The sequence below is a fragment of the Pleurodeles waltl genome, chromosome 8 (genome assembly GCF_031143425.1).
Source record: "Pleurodeles waltl isolate 20211129_DDA chromosome 8, aPleWal1.hap1.20221129, whole genome shotgun sequence".
Classification (NCBI taxonomy): Eukaryota; Metazoa; Chordata; class Amphibia; order Caudata; family Salamandridae; genus Pleurodeles; species Pleurodeles waltl.
This window is the reverse complement of record NC_090447.1, coordinates 318,771,852-318,794,679: the sequence shown is the minus strand read 5'-3', so window position 1 is coordinate 318,794,679 and position 22,828 is coordinate 318,771,852. Positions and strand designations below refer to the sequence as shown.

Below are 22,828 nucleotides of genomic sequence, written 5' to 3'. Positions count from 1 at the left end.
ATGGTTGTCAAGGAAACCTATGTATTTCAGAAATGGGCAAGGGTGTGGAGTTTAGGAGCAGTAGTTATTTGTATATCTCTGAATTTGTGGGTGCCCGTAGGAGCATAACAGTTAGAGGTTTTTTTTCACAATGTCTTCTTTCTTATACATTAGCTTACATTTGAAAAGCACAAATGTAGTGAAATGCGATTGGTAATAATAAATATTCTACTACTCTATGTTCCCTCATGTCTTCCAATTATAATGGTACCTCACTTGTGTGGGTAGGCCTAGTGCCCATATCAGTTAACGGGCCACACCACAACATGGATGCATCACACTTCCACTCAAAAACTGACCCTTTTTTCCAAAGTGGGCAGATGTGCATTTTGGGCCCTAGCTCAGCCGTCGGCCAGGGAGACCTAGAACACCTTTACATTTTTAAAAACAAGACACCTAGGGGACTTTAGGGTTGGATGACCTTTGTGTCTCTCACCGTTTTCTTTTTTACCCAGAATCCTTTGCAAGCTCAAGCTTTGACAAAAAACATATCTTCCTCAGATTTCTGTGATAGCTGTGGATTTTGGGCCTTAGCTCAGCTGGCACCTAAAGAAACCTAACTAAACTACATATTTTTTAACACTAGACACCTGGGGAGTACAAGGTTGTGTGCCTTGCATGGATCTCCCAACATTTTCTTACCCACAATGTCCTACAAACTCAAACGTTGCCTAAAATCACACATTTTCCTTACATTTCGGTGACGGAAACTTCAGAAAGCCTCAAGAATCCACAATATTCCTACCACCCAGTCAATAAAAACACTGTGCCACTTGTGTGACTGAGCCTAGTGCTTGCGACATGAACGGATCAAACCAAGGTCATTGGGAGCCCTTGCGAGGCGACTCCCATTGACCTTGGTTTGTTCCGTTCTTATTGTGGGCACTAGAGCCACCCACACAAGTTATGCAGTGTTTTTATCAGCACCTGTGGGCAATGCTGGTAGGAATATTGTGGATTACTCTAGGATTCTGGAAGTTTCCATCAAAGAAATGTAAGAAAATTTTGTGATTTCAGGCAAAATGTGAGGATTCCAGGGCATTGTAGGTAATAACATCTCAGGGATAATTACCCACATCTGCCTCTGTTGCCCCATTTAGGGGGTCGAAATAGCCATGGCCATGGTGGGCAGCCCTCACTCCTTTATTTAAAAAAAAAAATCCTGGCATCTAGTGGGCTTTCTGCCACCTCTGATGAGCAGATCTGGTGTAATTACCCCACCTGCCACCCAGGGGTGAGGGTAGTTTGGGGGCGGGGGGTAGAAAAGCTGCTGCCGCATCACATCAGGGTGGGGGGGGCATGGCCATGCTGATGATGTACTGCCCCTGCCCCATCCCATAATTAAAAAAATAAAAACATTCTCTGGCATTTAGTGGACTTTTTGCCCCCTCTGGGGCAGATTGGGAATGACTACACCATCTGCCCACCAGAGGCAGAAAGACTGTTGCCTCATTTAGTTGGGGTGGAGGCATAGCCAACACTGGAGCTCTGCACAAACTCTCTCTCAACTCAGTGAATGCTTTCATCTGGTCCTGGTCTAAAGTTATGGGATCAATAACATCCTTATGTGTCAATTGCTGCAATGGCTTTGAAATCTCATAAAAATTTGGAATCCATTGACTACAGTAACCTACCACTCCCAGAAACATCCCGACATCTCTCTGTGAATTCGGGGGACTTCTCTGCAATATCATTGTAATCCTTTCTCTGGAAATTCTCCTTGACCCTTTCTTAATTTGGTGACCTAGATAGTTCACTGACTTCTGACAGCACTGCAATTTCAATGGTGATACTTTATCACCAAATTTTCCCAAATGATTCAATAGGGCAATCGAGTCGTACTTACACTCGTCCCTTGTTTTGGAGGCAATGAGTAAGTCATCAATGTATTGCACTGGAGTCGATTGCTGGGCAGCCCCCACCCCTATACTTTTTATATTTAAGAAATGTAATCCCTGGTGTCTAGTGGGGTAATTACCCCCCCCTCCTCAGCCACCTGGGGAGCAGAAAGACTGATAATTTTTAGGGAGTTTGGAGGAGCACAAGCCCTTCCCTAAGGGGCGCTCCTCCTATTACTGGTGTTGAGTGGGCAGATCCCTGCTTGGGGATCACTCTCCTGTGGCGAGCCCTGCTTGGGGATCACTCTCCTGTGGCGATCCCTAAGCAGGGATCCACTACAGAGGTACCATTGAAAACAGGAGGTTCTCCTCTTTCATGTGATACCTCTCCTGAGAGAAGCAGTGCTCAAGGGGTTGAGATATGCCTCCGATCACTGATTCAGTGTAAGTGATACAACCCCATTGGCTCATTTAATTTCACTTTCAGGAGTAACGACATCAGCACACTGATAGTCATTACAGATTTGAAAAAAACACTAAGGCTGCTCAGGAAGCTGTTCTCGAGCAGTCCGAACTGCAGAAATAAAGGAAACCCTCTGGTGCAATACACCAGAGTCCCTTTCTAACCCTCTCCAGTGTCAGTCAGTGGCAGGCAGGTGCACTTGCGAGGGAGTGTGGCCTGTTGGCCGCATCTAAGAGGTTAATAGGTGGACACGTCTTCCTTTTCCAGGAACATCTGCACTCTCCTTCTTCAGGAGGGAATTTCCACAGTCAAATCAAAATAGCCATTTGGGGACCTTTTCACCTTGTGGATGAGCAATATGCTATATTCGTTAGTCATTGGAACAGCTTTCCTATTCAGGTGCCAAAGATAAAGCTGGAGATACAATCCTCTCAATTATCCTCTAACAGACAGATAGGATTTCTTCAAGCAGTAGCATGCTAGTCTTGACTGTGCTACAGCACCCCAACACAATAGCACTTGGCAGCATTTACTATTCTGTTTTTGCAGATCAATAGCCTCAGCCTGCATTTGGTGCTGAAGCCTGCAATGTCTTGATCTTGTCAGCTGCCCACACCTCTCTTCAGGGCCTGATGGGGACCAGGCCACGTAGACAGTTTAATGTAATTACTTGCAGGCCAGTAGGGCTAAGTCAGAGTCAGTCAAATTTAAGGTGCCTGCTTTATTTGTAACTCATTGCTGCCCAGTCGGAATGTCAAACTACTTTGGCCCATATTTATACTTTTTTAGCGCTGCATTTGCGCTGCTTTTTAATGCAAAAACAGTGCAAACTTACAAAATACAATGGTATTTTGCAAGTTTGCGCCGTTTTTGCCTAAAAAAATGAAGCAAATGTGGCGCTAAAAAAGTATAAATATGGGCCTTTGTTTTGAAAGTAGAAGCAATATGGCACTGGCAGATAGATGTGCTTATGTTCCCATTGATGTGTGTGTTCTCTGCATTGTCCTATTTAAGTAGTGGTACAGCACATTAACCATTGACATATTTCCACATCTTCACATCTGCCCATTTCTGAGAAAATTCCCACAATAGGCATTGTCAGGGAGGTTGGAAGCAGGAATGTTTGTAAAATCATGTTTGAAAACTATTACTTACAAAACAAATCATGCACTGATTTAGTCTGATGTACTAGTACGACTAAGATGAAACAGTTTTGAATGTGGCTGAAATACATTTTTGGTATTTTTGCAGAGACGTTTTCATATTTAACATGTTTTTGGCAAAATGTCTTTACAATTAAAGGTGGCTCAAAAGTTAAGTGTGCAGGACACCGTTGTTATTTGCTTTCTTTCACATCCATTAATTTATAATTAAATGCTTACCCTTTTTCAGCGGGGGACACGTGCAAAGTTCAGGAAGGCGCTTGCGAATTGCACTGATTTAGTCTGATGTATTAGTACTACTAAGATGAAACAGTTCTGCATGTGAATGAAATACACTTTTGGAATTTTTGCAGAGACATTTTCATACTTAACAAGTTTTTTGCAAAGATACTTTAATTTGGTGAGTCCAATTAATATGTGAAAATGCTGTTTCAGGAACAAAGTACACAACCGCATTTGAGTCTCGGCTTCTGCCTAATATATGGTGATCTTAGCAATTTACACTATTTGTGGCCCATTCACTGTCAAGCGCAGAATAAGATCTTTTCACAGGAAAGAGCCAGTCACATTGTAACACAATTTAACAATGTTTGGTTTTCACTTAGATGTATAAAGCATATGCCCTTGCATGCCTAGGGCCATGATTTGAATGGTGCGGCGGATTCAGGGGTACACAGGCCAAAAGCTCTAGGAAACCCACTGAACATATAGTATTGCTACATTTCACTACTGAACAAACAGTCACAAGTGCAGTCACCTTGCAGGCACCAGGGCCATGATTTGAATGGTACAGCAGATTCAGTGGCACAGGGGCCAAAAGGTCTAGTAAACCCACTGAATACCAATTATTGCTATATTTTAGTACTCTGAACCGCCAATAGCTGATATCCCCCTAGCGACAGTCTGCTATCCCAGTTCCCCTGTGGCGCAGTGTGAGTGCCGCCCCCTCCATTGCCGCCAGGCTTCCTGACCCTTCTTCTTTCCCCTCACAGGCTTCCTCTCTCGCCGGCTTCCTCTTCTCCTCCCCTAGGACACTGGCACACCTTAAAAGTGTATGGATCACCTTTTTTCACACTACGGACAGCTTTTATAAAAAGCACTTAAAAGTTCTATAAAGTATTTCAGCGCTTTATAAGAGCACCAGTTATATTACACAAAGGCTAGTGTTTAAGGCACTGGGGAGATTACATGATTTAGCCAGGTTCTCAGGATATTGAGCTGACACTAAGACTTGAACTTGGTTCCTCAAGTTGGTCGCTCCTTCCGTTACGTCACATCTTTACTATAGTCATCTGCAACTTGTACAAAAAAACATTGACACAGACATTAGATTTTCTTTGCTAATGCGTGTTCTTTATTATTACATATAATACGATCTTGGAATAAATACCTTCAGGATGTACGCTGTATGAAAACATCTCCACCATTTAATTAAACTAAATTGTTGTCCATGTATAATAGCAATCCAGACCATCTAAAAGGTGCACATAACTGCCTTGCCTTCTAGTTCACTATTGGCATTGTCAGGGTGGAAGCATGAACATTTCAAAATTCATGTTTGAAAACTGTTCCTTAAAAACATACTTGCACTGATTTAGTCTGATGTACTATTACTACTAAGATGAAACAGTTCTGAATGTGAATAAAATACATGTTTGGACTTTTTGAAGAGAATGTTTCATATTTTACATGTTTGTTGCAGAATGTTTTTAAAAATGAAGGTGGTCCAAACGTTAACTGTGCAGGACACCCTAGTTGCTTGCTCTCTTTCACGTTGATTAACTTGTAAATAAATGCTTGCATGTTTTGAACAGGGGGCCCCATGCAAAGGTCAGGAGTCTGCTTGCGGCCCACATACAATAGATCTACATGGACAATAAATTATAGGTTATACAGCAATACTGGCTTCAGTGCAGCAAAGCTGAAAGTGAAAAAAGCAAAACACTATCACACAGTCAACACTGGCTGCAACATAAAGCTTTACTTTCAGCTATTTGCAACATGGCTAAAAACGTGGGCAAAGACTTTGCAGAGGCAAGACCTATTGGCTTTGATAATGCTTGTTGAATTTTGAAGAGACACTATCATAGTTTAGGTGATGTTTGCTGTTTAATTTACATAGCAAACATTTTCGTGACTCAGCTTGCGCACAGGCTGTAAGATCCGAGCCAGAATCTTGGCTTAGCTCTAGCTTGGCTCTCCTTTGTAGATTTGTTGGCTTGCCCACCTCTACCTGTTAAAAAACATTAGGAACCTGCATGATAGAGCATTACATTAAGACTATACATTGCTCAAGAAGGGACTACAGTCTGAATTATTTCTCACCACATGGACATAACTGCTTTGCTCTTCTGTTGCTAAAGAGTCACTCAAGGTGTTACACATAATGGCCTGAAATGTCAAACATAAGCCCAAGAAAAACATGAAAATGCCATACATATGCAGTCTGTAAACTTGACAGCTTTGCAAAAGACCCTTGTAAAGTAGACGTTTGCCATTGCAACCAGTTTTAAAAGTTGTACTATAAGGCCGTTTGTTTTTGTGTTGCTACAAAAAGAAGGCTTAAAGTGGAAGGCGCAGCTTAATTAAAACAAGATTGGAGGGGTGTGAGCTTCAGATTTTCCGACAAGCAGGCTGTCGTATAATGTTTAAATACATGTTTAAATATTAGGGATGGGCCTAAGGGGCAATAGAAAGAGAGAAGAATGCGGATTGGTAGGGATACTAATTGAGGAAACACACAATATTATATAAAATGACCAGTATTTTTGATGACTTTAAACACTGAGAGGGAGAGAGTGCTTGTGCGTTTTAGTCTGAATGTATGTAAACATATTTGGTGAAATCTGGCAGACATCTCACCATACCTGACTGAAAGCATCTGTACCCAACTCAGAGAATTCATTCATTAGATGGGTGTCGCAGTCCTCCCACGCCGCCCCCCCACCCCCCCCCAATAGCCTTAGTTTCTCACTTTCTCTTTTTATTCATTGCTTTATATTAGTTATACTACGGGCTCTTTCTGTAAGAACTTAACCTCAGTTGTTTCTTACATGAATCTGTTTTAGAACAGTGCAGTCATGCATGTCTTCCTCTCTATTTTAAAACACTGATAATAGTATTATACTATGCATTGCAATCTTGTTTCACTATATATTTATGGACGTCACTTGACCATGATCCCGTTATGACCTCTCAACGGTATGTCATTCTTCCTATAAAATCTTATAATGTCAAAGCAATAAAATGAAGTCGTGTTACACCGCTGGAGAAATAGTTGTAATCAAAATGTATAAGCTTTAGAAACGTGGGCTTTGTGAGATTCTTTGGAGTGTATTTTCTTCATTTCTCTCATTTGCGGTCGTATTGTTAATAAAGTGATAATACAGGAAATCAGTTGTACAAACATTGTATTTTTAGCCATTTGTGTGAATATTCTTTGTAATTAGCAGAATAGATATGTAAATGTAAAACAAAGGCATGAGATACGTAATGCGATGTATTGTCATTTTAAGAGAAAATGGAATATTAATGTTTTGGTGGTACATTGCACTTGCACTCATTTGATTTTAGGACAGGCATTTCTGAGAGGCTGATTGCGATTACCGTACATCCTTTATAGGCCCATATCCAGTGACACGGCAGTGGAAAATTACTGCTACTTTTATCTCTGAAAGCAAGGGCTTGATGAGCACTCCTGACTGGAATAAAGAAACATCGGTTGCTAGGCAGCCACAACTTAGCAACCATGGTACCTGCTGCAGCAGCAGCAAGAACATGACACTGCTGAAGCACACGAGGTGTAAGATTGAGTGTCCTGTGAATGTTTGGCAAAGTGAGAAGAAGCTTTAGAGGGTCTGATAAACGGTGTTAAAGGGATTGCAAAAGTAGGAGTTAAGTATCATTAGAGAACATCTACTTTGGCTTAAATGTCTGTGAAAGGTGTGGTTTTGTGATTGTAGTTTAGAGTTCGAATGATATATATCACTAGATAGATTACATAGCATAATCAGAATGTAGACACTGACAAGCTAAGCACCGTGAACAGAAGCGTAGTTTCGGATATGAGGGCAATGAGGGATATTTCACCAATAAACTGAAAAGAAGCCCTGACCCCCGTGTATTACACAGTACGCCGTGCGCAAGGAGTGTGGTGTTTTCTGAGTTTGCTCTCTGCCATGTAGGACAGATAAATGTGCGCATATATTCAGTGGGCCGTTTATTTGCTTTTACTGAAAAAAACGCTGTGCTGCTGCTCTTGATCATTTTGGTGCACTAAAGTCCTCGCCTTCTCTTCCTTACAACCTGTGGGTATCCTCCCATCTACTCTTGAGACTGAAAACTTCTTTACAAAGTTTAGTTCAGAGCTTTGTATGAGAGGTCCTGCTTATGCATCGCACACTTATCTGTGGCCATGCCAGCTTCTGTCTCTAAAATCCACTCTTGACCATTTCCCATTTTTGCAGTGATCAGAGTGGACTAAAATTGAATTATCTTGTGTCTGGAATTCCACGCTATTAATACCGCTATATGTGTGGCTATCAGGACGAGGCATTGTAAAACTATCTGCTGTGGATGTTGAATAAGGTAGATCTCAATGATGTTGTAACTTTTTGATTTCCTTTTTAAGGAGAGAAGATGCACGTATGGGAGCTTGGAATCTTGACTCTGTACAAAGCACCTCATTAGTCCGTGAGGAACTAATGTACATTACCTATAGTGGGGCACGCCTGGCCATTCTGTTACTTTGGCGGAGTAGAGGAGTGCAGATGATGGGGTTATTTCATAGTATGTTGGGTCTCCATTCTACTCACTGTCCCCTCATGTGGGGCTGATTCAAACGATTTTGCTAGTACTAGTTGGGATTCCAATCCGGCTTGTCAATGTCAGTGACAAATTTGAAATACAGGCTTCTAACCCCCAGAAGGATAATTTTGCTGGCTGATGCAACCAACTTCCCCAAAGTACCAAATGACTTACTCTGTTCAGATCAATTTGTTGAGTGTCCAGAAAAAAGCCTTCACTGCTTTGAAACTGAAGACACTATTACTGTGTCTTGTTTAGTTTGCTTCGGTTTTACATAGCTCTTTCAAAATGTTGTCATATCTCTTTTCTGAGGTACAGTGGCTTAGTAAATTGTACTAAAAGGGTGAGTACTCCTCCCTCCCTGGCTGTATTTTGAGGGACTGAGTCTGAGCCCATTCTGCTGGCTTCAGAGTTTGGGACTATGGAGTCGATCATGCCTGCTCTGTGTTTATTCTTCAAGCTAGGCTTTCAGACTTCTTCCCTTATAGAGATGTCTGGAATTTCTTGCTTCCCTGCCCTGGTCCCAGCTTGTCTGGGGGCACATAAGACTAGCGTGAAACCCTTTGTGAGTGTTCTAAGACAGAGTCTAAGTGATGTACAAGTGTGACAGGTGACAGCTCCACCCCCTTTCAATTGAGATATGACCCATCCTACCAACATCTATTCCCCCTTTGTCTCACTGTCTGGGAGTAATTCACAAATAACAACACCTAGTCATGTTGCCAAGGATACAGGCTGCAGGCACCAAATGGTTGGCACAAGAAAATGCTAACTTTCTAAAAGTGGCATTTTTAGGATTGTGACTTAAAATCTGACTTCGTCATTAAAGAGGGTTTTAAATTGCAATTCTTTAGAGACCAAACTCGACCTTCCTACCTGCTCCTAATTGAAAGCTATCACTTATTAAATGTAATAAAGTAACACAATGTTATTCTATGGGAGAGGGAGGCCTTGCAGTAGTGAAAAGCGAATTTAAGAGTTTGTCACTGCCAGAAAATGTAAAAGTTAAAAGTGCATGTCCAACCTTTTAAATATACTGTACCCAGCCTTTTGGGGTGTTTAGAATCTGCCTTAGGGGTGACTTATATGTGTAACAAATGAAGGTTTAGGTCTGGCTAGAGGTTTATCTGCTAGGTCTAAATATCAGTTTAACTGCACACATGCTGCAGTGGCAGTCTTGACATGTTTAAGGGGCCAGTTAACTGGGTGACACAAACAGTGCTAGAAGCCCATTAGTAGCATTTATTTTCAGGCCCTGGGTACACTTTTTTAGGGGTTTGCAAGTAAATTAAATGTGCCTCTTGGGTGAAAGTCAATGTTACCATGTTTTAGGGAGACAGCACAAGCATGTTATCTGTGGTTAGCATTAGTAAAGTGTGCAGAGTCCTAAGGCCAGCAAAAAAGTCAGCAAAAACAGGAGGATTAAAAGAAAAAAAATCAGGAAAACCATGTCAAGGATGTCTTGTCCAGCAGTTCCCTTGTCACTTGACCTTATTTGTACATTGAAATAAGAGTAGGATGATCTTTAGGATGAGCAAGCTTTCAATTAAGGTTGCCTTTAGTTTCAGTGAGATAGAAAAGAAAGACATGTTCCTGGCAACTCTTATGAGAAGCCGAAGAGAGGGAGGAATACTCCAGGGGCTGATCCAAAACATGCTTTACAAAGTCTCACGCCAGTAACTAAAGAAGCTTGTCAAAGAACTTCAGTGGTTGTAAGGGGTGCTCCTAAAGCCACTTTGTTTATTGAAACAGGTGGTTTATTTGACAGATGTGCTTGCAGACCAATACCTAAAAAGGCTACACTCTTCGAGGGTTCCTGGTATTGCCGCATGTTAGCAACGGGGTCTTTGGTTGGCAGTCAGGTTACCCCCAGTCCAAGCAAGGACCCTCACTTTAGTCAGGGTAAAAGAAAATCACCCTCAGCTAACCCCTCCTTACCACCTTGGTAGCTTGGCACGAGCAGTAGGCTTAACTTCAAAGTGCTAGGTGTAAAGTATTTCTACCAACACACACAGTAACTTAATGAAAACACTACAAAATGACACAACACCGGTTTGGAAAAATAGAAAATATTTATCTAAACAAAACCAGACCAAAACGACAAAAATCCACAGTACACAAGTTAAGTTATCACTTAAAATGCAAAAAGAGTCTTCATGCAATTTTAAACACAATGCAAATGCTGTTCGCATGAAAATGTATCTTGGGTGCGTCAAAAATAACCCCGCATGGGTGAGTGCGTCGGGTTGGTGGGTCGGCGCGCGTCGTTTCTTCTCTCCGCAGGAGAGCGATGCGTCGATCCAGTCAGCACTCTCAGGTCCGGGCAGGCCTTGCGTTGTTTTTACATGCCCAGCGGTGTTTGCGTCAGAAATTCAGCCGCACGGTGATCCGAAAACCACACAGTGCGGGTTGCGATCTCACCAGCCTCTGTCAGCGATGTTGTGCATCGTTTCTCCAGCCCTAGGCGTCGATCTTCAGGTCACGTTGCAGGCGAGAGTCTATTTTCAGCCGTGAAACTGGCGGCACGTAGATATTTCAGCCACAGATCGGAGTCGCATAGATCTTTTCCCCGCATGGCGTTCTGTGCATGGATTTCTCACTCTTGGGCTGCCAGCTTCTCTTTTCAGGGCCCCAGGAACTGGATGGGCACCACTTGGCAGAGTAGGAGTCTCTCCAGAGACTCCAGGTGCTGGCAGAGAGAAGTCTTTGCTGTCCCTGAGACTTCAAACTACAGGAGGCAAGCTCTAAATCAAGCCCATGGAGATCTTCACTCGAAGGAAGGCAACACAAAGTCCAGTCTTTGTCCTCTAGCACAGGCAGAAGCAGCAACTGCAGGGTGGCTCCTCAAAGCACTGTCACAGGCAGGGCAGATCTTCTTTCTCAGCTCTTCAGCTCTTCTCCAGCAGAGGTTCCTCTTGGTTTCCAGAAGTGTTCTAACGTCTGTGGTTTTGGGTGCCCATCTTATACCCATTTTCTCCTTTGAAGTATGCCTACTTCAAAGCAAAGTCTCTCTTGATTGTGAAATCCTGCCTTGCCCAGGCCAGGCCCGAGACACTCACCAAGGGGTTGGAGACTGCATTGTGTGAGAGCAGGCACAGCCCTTTCAGGTGTGAGTGACCACTTCTCCCCTCCCTCCTAGCACAGATGGCTCATCAGGCTATGCAGGCTACACCCCAGCTCTCTTTGTGTCACTGTGTAGTGAGAGGTGCAACCAACCCAACTGTCAAACTGACCCAGACAGGGAATCCACAAACAGGCAGTGTCACAGAAATGGTTTAAGCAAGACAATACTCACTTTCTAAAAGTGGCATTTTCAAACACACAGTCTTAAAATCAACTTTACTAAAAGATGTATTTTTAAATTGTGAGCTCGGAGACCCCAAACTCCACATGTCTGTCCGCTCCCAAAGGGAATCTACACTTTAATCAGATTTTAAGGTAGCCCCCATGTTAACCTATGAGAGGGACAGGCCTTGCAACAGTGAAAAACAAATTTGGCAATATTTCACTGTACATTTAAAACACATTACTATATGTCCTACCTTAACCATACACTACACCCTGCCCTTGGGGCTACATAGGTCCTACCTTAGGGGTGTCTTACATGTAAGAAAAGGGAAGGATTAGGCTTGGCAAGTGGGTACACTTGCCAAGTCGAATTTACAGTTAAAACTGCACACACAGACACTGTAGTGGCAGGTCTGAGACATGATTACAGAGCTACTTATGTGGGTGGCACAACCAGTGCTGCAGGCCCACTAGTAGCATTTGATTTACAGGCCCTGGGCACATCCAGTGCACTATACTAGGGACTAATAAATCAAATATGCCAATCATGGATGAACCAATTACATACACATTTTGTAACGGAGCACTTGCACTTTAGCACTGGTTAGCAGTGGTAAAGTGCCCAGATTAACAAAAACAGCAAAAACAGAGTCCAGCACCCATCAACAACCTGGGAAACAGAGGCAAAAAGTTAATGGAGACCACGCCAAGGATAAAAAGTCTAACACCACACAACCTTTATGTTGACTTTCTTAGTGCTAGTCCATAGGCTGTCCCCAATCTGTTGCAATTCAGCCATATACTGGAGGGTTCATATACTTCTAAACACTTCTTTAAGAAATCTGCACGGAACTACACCATATTCGTGAACACACCCACATCCTTCTACTGTGAGCACAGGCCACCAGATTCCTTCTTTTGAGAAGGACCTATTTGTGTGGTAGTTTTAACTGATGGAGTAGGAAAGGAGGCTTTTTGGAATGGAAGAGAGCCCACAGACTATGGAGTCAGTGTAAAGGTTACATACTCCTACTCCCTCATCTTTATATTCTACTATTCTCAACCGATAGGGAGATTCTCGGCAAGAGAAAGGCACTATTGGGCAGGCAACATCCTAAGCAATTAGGTTTCTAATGAGCTCTTGGCCCACACTACATATAACGATGGGATGAAACATCAAGTGTTTACTGTTTAAAGTATTCATCTAGGGTGTCTTGGAGCTGCCAAACTATGGTGCAGTTTTCTGACATTTGAGACAAGAGAATTACGCCTCTAAGGAATAGCAGTAGAATGTACATGAGGTATTCCGTGTTGCAAGAGGTAATGCTCACTCTCTGGAATATGCAGCATGACTACAAATCTTTGCCAAAGATGGCAGTGCCTGTGCTGTCCAGCATGAACAAAAGGCAGTGGTAGAGCCAATTGATTCAACAGTGAGACCTATTGGCTCTGCCAATGCTTTTTATGTCTTGGCACAACACCTTTGTTATTCTGAGCAAATCAGTGAATCTTTCCATCTTGAAAATGAAAACAACTATGACATTCAGCAAAAAATAGTATCACATAAAGAAAGCAATTGCAGGGATGTTCGTGTACATTTGGGAGCAAATAACATCTGTTGTTGCATTAAACATCCATTTCAAAGAAGAAAAGGGCTTGTTTGAAGTGTGTTTGGCATAGTAAAACATAGCTACAAATGTCAAGAGGTTCCACAAGGACAACAGGGAAGAAGAAAAAATAAAAGTACCTGAATCACAGCGCGATCAGCGGAAGGGCAGCAATCAAGCGGAAGCATTCAGTTCTTGGCCCATGCTCCAGCCAAAGGAAAAGGAACTAAAGCCAGCACAAGGCAGCAAATCAGAGTGAAAATAAAGCCAACAAATGTTAATCAATAGGCATGCTGCACGCCCCTTGTTATATACAATATCTCTTGCAGGTGAGACCTAAAAACTGGGAATGCTCCTGTGAAGTACTTTAGTCAGGGATGCCCAAGTTTATAAAGTGATAAGAAATATATCATATTTCACTTGCCATGCGCAAGGAAGATCACAGGCTTTGTGTCTTCAGATGTTAGACTCATTCTAACTGAAGACAGCAACAGTTCTTGATTGGATTACTGCAACCTGCTTTGCTTGGGAATAGCTAAGAGCAAGTCCGTGCAAGCATGCAAGATCTTTGTGGTTTATGGATTAAGGGAGCCATGTTTTGCATATGGTGAGAGCCAGAAACTATTTAAATGCTGCCAACTTCTCCACAAATGCTCGAAATGCCTTAGTCCAAGCTGCTTTCATGGCAAACGTTGAGCCCTGTCTGCCTTCCTAGATAGAACTCTGCACTTAGATGGGAAAATGTGCAGGGGGCGTGGCTTCGGGCGTCAAGATGGCGGTCGCACTCTGAGAGTGCTCTGGACCCCTCCGTCATCCGCCCGTAGTTAATGCGGTCTGGCTGAGCGAAGGACGTTGTGCCAAACATCCTCGTGGCCCTCGGATCCCTGAGGGACCTGGCGCGGTGAGCGATCAAAGATTTCAGCCCCGTGCCCTCGCTACGGCCCGACCGGCCCGAACGACAAAATGGTGGCCACGGCCGGGCTGAGGCTGGACCGGCGGCTCCTCCTGGCGCGACCGCTCCGAGCTGGAGAAGCGGCGAGGGTCCTCGAAGAATCTGGGCCCGTGCTCCGGCCGCCGACCCCCATAGACTGGGGAGGTGGCGCGGCCCCGGCCCAGGAAGAAGGCTCCAGGTGAGCGGAGCCGCCCTGCCCGAGGGCGCCGGCCGGGAGGGGCTGCGACGCCCGTCTGCCTTGTGGCGCGAGCCTGCGGGATTGGGCTGGAGCGACCGGGCGAAGGTGAGAGGAGCGCCCGCCGTGGCTGTCCCCCCCCAGGTGCCCCGCTTGGCCCAGGGAGCGTGCTGGGGATGCGCGGAGAGCCGGGGCTGAACCGGAGATCGGGCACAGCCCCGTGGAGGGTGCGGACGCAATCTGAGGAAGGGGAGAGGGGGGAGGGGAAGGAGAAGAGCCAAGAATAAGACGGACCCCTCCTCCCCCCCTCTATATAACGGAAAAGAGAGCTGGTGGCCCGACTCCGCCCCCTTTAGACCCCTGACCTGATGGGGCTCGCCATAGCCCACAACAGCGGCTAGGAACGGACCGTGAACTAGACTGGCGGAGGGTGGCTTCCCAGAATCGCCTTATAACCATGAAATTGCTGGGCCCTGGGAGTAGGGGGGGGCTGGACCCTAAACTGGAGCGCATTCCTCCTTCTCTCCCCCCTCCCCCTGCGAAGAGAACGTGAGGGGGGGACTGTCGGGGGAGGACCAGCGACTTGGGCCCCCCGCGGAGCCGGTGGAGGGGCTGTCCTCGTGAGACCCGGAGGAACATGGATGGAACTGGAGGGTGCCCCTGAGTTTGTGACCCCCCGACCTTCTTACACTGAGCACTGAGACCTTCTGAATCTGTCTGTCGCGGGGGGTCCCCACCGGTATGTGCCCTCCCTGGACCCATGGTAGCCGAAAGCGCACTGGGGACCTAGATTTGAATTGAAGCACGGTGAGAGCAACATATCCGACCCCCTCCCCTGTGCTACTATGAGGAAGGACAAGGCGAACAAACAACCCCCACCCTCCCAGCAAAAGATCGACCAGTTCACGACGCTGACGGGCCAGCGAGGAGGGGGGGGACGCGGCTAGTGGAGGCCCAGCACCGGACGGAGTGAGTGCCATCCTTCAGGCTATTCAATCATCGCGGACGGCCGTAGAGACCAAAATCTGAGAAGCGCGGGAGGATATGGGCCTTATTAGGCAAGACCTCAGAAATGCAGTGAACCGAATCACCGAGGTTGAATCCCGAGTCTCCCTGAATGAAAATGATCTTTCTGACCTTAGAACCAAAGTGGCCCAGCTGCAGACCCGAACCACCGAGCTTCACCGCCGCGCGGAGGACGCTGAATACCGGTCAAGACGCAACAACCTACGCTTCATCGGATTCCCGGAGGGCATAGAGAATGACAGGGCCTTCGAGTTTCTGGAGAGATGGATCAAAACCTGGATGCCGGACCAGTCCCTCTCGCCCTGGTTTGCGGTTGAACGGGCTCACAGGGCACTTGCCACGCGCCCCCCTCCGGGCAGCCCAAAACCCCTGATGATTGCACGCTTCCTTAACTTCAAAGACAGAGACAATATCCTTAAGGAAGCTAGGCGGTCGGAAGATCTTCAATGGGAGAACCATAAAATCCTAATTTTTCCAGACTACACTCGTGAGGTCCAAACCCGCCGCGGGTCGTATGAACAAGTTAAACAAAAACTTAGAGCAATGCACCTTTCATATATGCTCCTCTTCCCCGCGCGGCTCAAAGTCCTTATGGCCGGGAAAGCGTACTTTTTTGAAACACCGGAGGAGGCATGGGACTGGCTAACAGAGGAGGGCGTTGGAGCCCGGAGGGGTCCCCTGGGATCTGCCTGGAAGACCCCACGTGTCTGACCCTCCCCCTCGGGAGGGCCCCGGAGGAGCCGGAGGCGTACCAGATCCCGGAGAGGTAGGCAAAAAGACCCTGACACTCCTGCGGACAGTGAGGCGGCCCGAGACTCCGGTTCACAGACAGAAAAAATCCCTGCTGCTCCCTTTGGGCCTCCGACCTCAGCCCAAACGACGGAAGACAATCGCCTGGGCCAATCCCCGGTGCTCGGCTGACATGAAGTGTATTACCCCTTCGATGGATGCGGAGGGTACCCAAACTGTCCAACTTGCTCGTGCAGGCCCCGGAGGGGTTACCGCTGATGGCATCGAGCCTCTGTACTACATGGCGCCTTGAGCTCGACTTGTGACCGTTAATTGCAATTGATCCGATTGAAAGGAGGGGTCCACCACTCCACCCCAAAGACAGTCCCTTTGGCTGTCTGGTTCTGGTTGGGTACTTGGGTGACAGATGCTTCTGGGGTGGGAGTATGGGGAGGGAGGTGTTTAGGTGGGGGGGGAGTTTGAAACAGGCTTAGATGGTAACGAGTTAGTTAGCCTTGTTTGTAGTTTTAATATTTCACTGATATGTTTGAAATGGTCGTCCCTAGGTCCGCAGCCACACACTCAGCGTTGTATAACACTTACGCAACCCACGCCTGGCCCTCATTGACTCAGGTCCTTTCCTGGAATGTAAACGGCCTGTTAGACAAGATCAAGAGATCAGCAGTATTTAGCACTCTCCGTAGATATTCCCCCTCAGTGGTCCTCCTACAAGAAACCCACCTCCTCGGGTCTAAGTGCCCCATGCTTGCGCGAGGAGGATACGACAGAGTATACCACGCGGGATTTTCCAGAGGTTCTAGAGGAGTGGCCATCCTACTCCATCGGTCTCTACCCATTGTGATTACAACCACGCAGTCCGACCTACAGGGCAGATTTGTAGTAGTCATGGGGATTCTCCATGGGTCACCTATAAACCTTATATGTGCCTACGCTCCTCCGTCGGGACTTGATGCCTTCTTACTTTCGCTCCACCGGGTGACAACGGGACTTCCCCAAGGGGCCACCCTGCTGGGAGGAGACTTTAATGCTGTTCTTGACCCCAGCCTGGACGTGTCTGGTGGGATTACCGCCGGTAGATCCAACTGGGCTTCAGCCCTCAGCAACTGGGCGGAGAGCCTTGGCCTATGTGAGGTGTGGCGTACCTGGCACCCCAGGGAACGCCAATACACACACACACACATCGGCTGCCCACCAGACGCAACCCAGAATAGATCTTATGTTCATGCCCGCCTTGGACTTCTCGACTCCCCTGAACTCGACTCCCCTGAACCGATTTTAATCGTTTTTGTGTCATTTTAAAGATAAAAATATAAACTATTTTTATAAATTGGTTTTGGATTTTTAAACTGTTTCCTGTGTTTTATTTAATTACTGTTTTGTGATATTTGAATGCTTTACACTTTGTCTCCTAAGTTAAGCCTTGACGTTCGTTGCCAAGCTACCAAGGGTTGAGCTGGGATTAATTTACTGAGACCTAACTGTACCTATGTGGAGGTTAGTGGCTTGTTGCTAGGTGTAGGTACCTACCTGCCCTACCAATAACCCATTTTCCAACAAGTGATATTCTGGGTCTCCACCTGCTTAACATGTATGAGGAAGCTGAAAAACTGGGCTGCTTCCCCACTGAGATCGACCAAACGACAATTGTAGTGATCCCTAAAACCCAACACCCGTCGCGACATTGCTCGGCGTACCGGTCCATCTCACTTCTAAATATTGAGATCAAAGTGCTCTCTTCGATCCTTGCCTCCAGATTGAAGGAGGTAATGCCTACGCTGGTACACCCTGACCAATGTGGCTTCATGCCCACTCGTGGTACTAGGCACTGCATCAGGCGACTTACATCTGGCCCTGGCGCACCACAAAATTCTGTCGCACACACCTTTGGCGCTACTCCTACTCGACTTTGAAAAAGCCTTTGACACAGTGGATTGGTCCTATCTCGAACAGGTCCTGGAAAAAACGGACTCGGGTCCAAATTTCGAGGCCTAGTGAGACTCCTATATTCCAACCCGACTGCCCGAGTCCAGGTGAATGGAGTGGTCTCCGACCTGTTCCCCATTGGCCGTGGAACTCGACAGGGATGCCCACTATCCCCCCTGCTCTTTGCGCTAATAATAGAGCCCTTGGCGATACTGCTGAGAGGCGACCCACTGATCTAGGGTTGGCCCTGGCCCTCCGGCTGAGAGGACCGTGTGGCGTTATACGCAGATGATGTCCTCTTGTATATCTCTAACCCGACCAAAAGCGTTTTAGAAATCATGGGCCTCTTCGCGGAAGCCTCGGGACTGACTCTAAATCCCGCCAAGTCCCTGCTGGTCCCCCTACATCGCTCCCGAGACTGAATGGACTGGCAACGAAACATCCCAGTGCGAAGGAACAGTTTTAAATATCTAGGAATACATATCTCACTTCTTCCCGAGTTGACATGGGAACTTAACATTACACCGCTAACTAGAAGAATCAAGACTGATCTGCTGCACTGGAGGACCCTCCCCCTGAACTTGCTTGGCAGAATAGCGCTTTATAAGATAATGATGATTCCCCAGGCTCCTCTATCTCTTGCAAAACTTTCCATTTCCCATCCCCAAGAAATGGTTCGGCGAGATGGTTTCTTTAGCGCGCCAATTTATATGGAGCGGCACCCGTCCGCGACTGGGGCTCAAAAACTTCCCAGAGCGATATATACGACGGTGGCTTGGGCATGTCCAATATCCAATACTACCACCTTGCGATGCACTTGCTCGTGATTAATGACTGGATGGGGGGTGGGTGACAGATCCCGCATATCGACTGGAATTACAGACGATGGGCTACTCCCGGATCTTTGGCACCCTTTACGGGAACCCGATCTCCCGAGATGTCCCGGACGTGACCAAAGTGGTCTTACAAGGATGGCGGACAGCTCAGAGGTTGACGGGGGTGGGGGCGTCTTACCCAGCAGACCTCGCTATGGCACGGGAGGCATTTGATGGAGGTGGCAGGCCTGGAGGGTTTTCCGAACTGGGATAACATAGGCATTTCAACACTGGGCGACGTCTGGGGAGGGTCACACATGCGGTCCTTCGAAGACCTTTAGAAACACTTTTCATTAAACAAGACACAGTTCCACCGGTATCCACATCTCCGCCACGCCCTGCTAGTGCATGTCCAGACAGGAGACACCATACCCGAGTATAGCCCCGTGGAGGCAAAGGCATTGATGGGAGACCTGGGCAGGGGGGGTGTTTCCCAGATATACCGCACCCTAACCACCGACACTGCTGGTTCCCTGGGGGGGCTCTGCCAACGATGGGAGGGATGGGTGGACCCCATGGAAGAGATGGACTGGGCAGAAGCACTGATGGCCCCGCGTGCCCTTACAATGGATACTCGCTTCCGATTAATACAAACCTACTATCTTCATACAGCCTATCTCAAGCCCACGAAACTACACAGAGCGGGCCTCCGCCTCACAGCAGAGTGCCCCCGTTGTAGGAACCCCGTGGCTGACTTCTTCCACATGGTATGGGCCTGCCCAGCCATGGTGACTTACTGGGAAGCTGTCTTGCAGGAAGTCTCTGGGGTCTTACAGGAAGATATAGAGAGGGTGCCTTTGCCCCTCCTTCTGGGAGTCATGGGAGACACTGGGTTGCGGAGAACAGATCGAACTTTCCTAGGGGTGGCATGCCTGGTGGCCAGGAGGGATATAATGGCGGACTGGAAGGCCAGGGATGCCCCGGCACTGACTAAATGGAGACGAGGGGTGGACTGGTGTGCCCAGCGTGAAAAACTTGTATATGAGGCCAGAGGATGCCTGAATAAATATAATAAGATATGGGGGAAGTGGGAGGCTGTAGCAGGCTTCTAGATTGCGTATAACTCTCACTTATAATGTTCTGCTGGGGACATGGGTTTGATCATTATTTGGTGCCCGTTGGCATCGTGTTAACTGTATGTATCATTGTTTCTTGCAAAATCAATAAAACCTCTTTATAAAAAAATAGATGGGAAAATGTGTAATCTCCACTTACTTTGAGGGACCTTGGGCCGCAAATTAGGGTTGATGTACTTCATATTGTATTGTATTGTAATCGTATTTATATAGCGCTTACTACCCCTGACGAGGCGTCGAATCGCTTTTCGATGAGTAGCACGCTACTCCGGTACCCAAAAGAATTAGTGATGGATTAGTATAATTTAATAATGAGTACAGTTTTAGTATTATTATGAATTAATTTGAGTTGTGGATATGAGAGTTTGTTAGTTAGATTGACTGGAGTAAAAGGGGGAGCGGAGGGGAAAGAGGATGTCGAAGGGTTAGGGAGAGCAAGTTTCCTCTTCACCCTTTTTGATAAGAACCTTATTTGCTGCTGCTTCAGTGTCTTGTAGAATCCATATTCCTATACATACATATTTGTTTTTTAATTTTCCAGCTTTGTTTCTTGAAAGGGTTTATTATATTATTGTCTGTAAACGTGCTGAACTTTACTTTTTGTACCCGAGTTCTGCTGTTGGTGTAAAAGTCTTAGTTACCTGTGCTGTTTTGCGGTCTCTTTCCCCATAAGGCACATACTGGTTCACGTAGGACATCTTCAGAAAAGGAAAAGCGTCAGTAATCTTATTACCGGTACTTTTTCATTTCCACACCATTACAGACATTTCCAAAAAATAAACGTAAAGTGTGTTGGTTCTGGCAGTCTTTTGAACCTCGGTGAGTTTAGTGTGAAAAAGACGCAAATATAGTGCTTCCTGGTTAGTACCCAAAACTCCAGGGGCCTCGGTAATGTTAATACCATGACTCAAAATGTTCTACATCAGGGCTAAGTCCCGAATTCCTTGTTATCTTTATCGTGTAGTATTTTTGTTACCTCCAGACTGACATTCCACTCCCCGATCCACCAACATGGCCACCAGTTTCTCCTCTGGAGTATTTTTAGTGCCTCTGTTCTTCATCACAACACGTGCTAAATGGATTTGACTTAATTAATGTTCAAGGGCTTCATTTTAATCTAAGCATTAAAGGAGGCTCTGTAGATTTGTTGCGAGTCCACACCCCCTTGCGTTCCTTCGGTGGTGCACAACTTCTTAAAGTATGTTCAGTATTATTGCAGGGTACCACAAACCTGTATACCATCGAAATTTAGACTGGGTTAACTAAAGCATAGTGAAACAAATGCCTTGTTGAGGATCACAGAAAATATCAAAGGGAGAGCCAAGAGTCAAACGTATATAAATTGGCTGAAATCTTTGTTAGATGGCCTAGGACACCACACTACTTGTAATTCAATTTCGTGATTTTTCCGTTTTTGAAGAAAAGTATCATTTAGTGAGTATCGTGTAAATGCACAATTTGTATTTGCTTACCTGATTGCTCATTCTTACTTTTTAATTTGTTTTTCTTCTTCTTTGCAGAGTGTACTGGGAAGATTATAACTGAAATAATGGACGCAGGGTTTGAAATTTCAGCGATGCAGATGGTGAGTGATTCCAAGCTGTGTTTTAAAGTTAAAATATTCTCAACAGAGAGTCATCATTCTAACATTAGCAAGGACGGATGCTGGATAGCATTGTATTTTTTAAATCGGCCCTGCTCCTGCCCACAGTGCGTGCTAGAGGCTGCACATAATTCCCAGTAAGGCTGCTCACACACACCGTTGTCCCAGCGCTCGTGTGTCGCTGCCTCGCACGCGGACGCCCTACTAGATTTTCTTGTCCAAGACATTTTTCTCATTTAGTACAACTGACATACCGCATAGCCTTTTAAAACCTTCCCACGTATTCTCAGATATTGGCGTGCTATCGATCTAGTCACTGCAGAATGGCTTTTGCATTGTCTGCAGTGTTTGCGCTTATTTCTCTACCTGCTAGTGACTAAGGGAATGAGATATTCACAGATTGAAATTTCTGGCAGCACAATTCATCCTGATTCTTCATTTCATTTTGATTGTGGCTGAACGCGCCATGATCTGTTCCTGTAGCTCAGGCACTTTGAAAAACCTATCTTCATCTATGCTTAGAGGCAAAAAGCGGCCCTTGGTTGTTCACTCACTCCAGCAAACACATGCAGTGGCTAGGAAAGCGGCCCATGTGTTAATCCAAGTAATGTCCCTCTGCATATTCCTGGAGTGGAGGTACCCCCACATGTGGGAGATACTGAAGACATTTAGTTTCTGAAACCAAATGCCTTTGTGCCACATCCCTCTAAGAGTTTATTATAAGGTTTGTATCCTCTGATCGGCCTTACATGTTAGCCAGAGTGACCAATTTACCAAGAAGGGAGTTCCCTGAGTTCTTTCGAGATAAATATTGGAAGGTCCCACAAACCTAAATTCAAGCCAGTACCAGGCAGGGCATGGAGTACGACTTGAGCATAAGGTCCGTGAGAGAGGTTAGGCGGTGGAGCACTAGGGCCTTCCCTGAAAATACACTATGACATTAGACCATCATGAGTCAGCCCACCTCCATTGATGGAAATACATGCATCTAAGGTCTCAAGCACCGTTCTGAAATAACAGCTTGTCCAAGCAGCCTTCTGACGAGTCAACGATTTAAGTTAGTGGGTCAGATTGTTTCCAGGTACGGAGGTTAACTGGAAGTGATGTCACACCTGATTGTGCTTAAAACAACAAAAGAAGAACTCTTGTTCAATGCAACCTCTCTTGTGGCCAAGTACGGTTAGAACAGACCATTGTAGCACTGATGCCACTTGCCTTGGATTTTATTTGTTCCCTCTACTTAC

General features: G+C 45.9%; 1 protein-coding gene across 2 annotated transcripts in view; it reads left to right on the top strand.

Annotated features, from left to right (window-relative positions):
• Positions 1 to 22,828, top strand: part of NME7 (NME/NM23 family member 7) — a 657,734-nt gene that overhangs the window by 397,112 nt on the left and 237,794 nt on the right. For both annotated transcript variants that reach the window (XM_069204166.1, XM_069204165.1), the window contains exon 8: positions 21,502 to 21,566. In XM_069204166.1, coding sequence (XP_069060267.1) covers positions 21,502 to 21,566 — 65 coding nt within the window. The remainder of the gene's footprint in view (positions 1 to 21,501; positions 21,567 to 22,828) is intronic.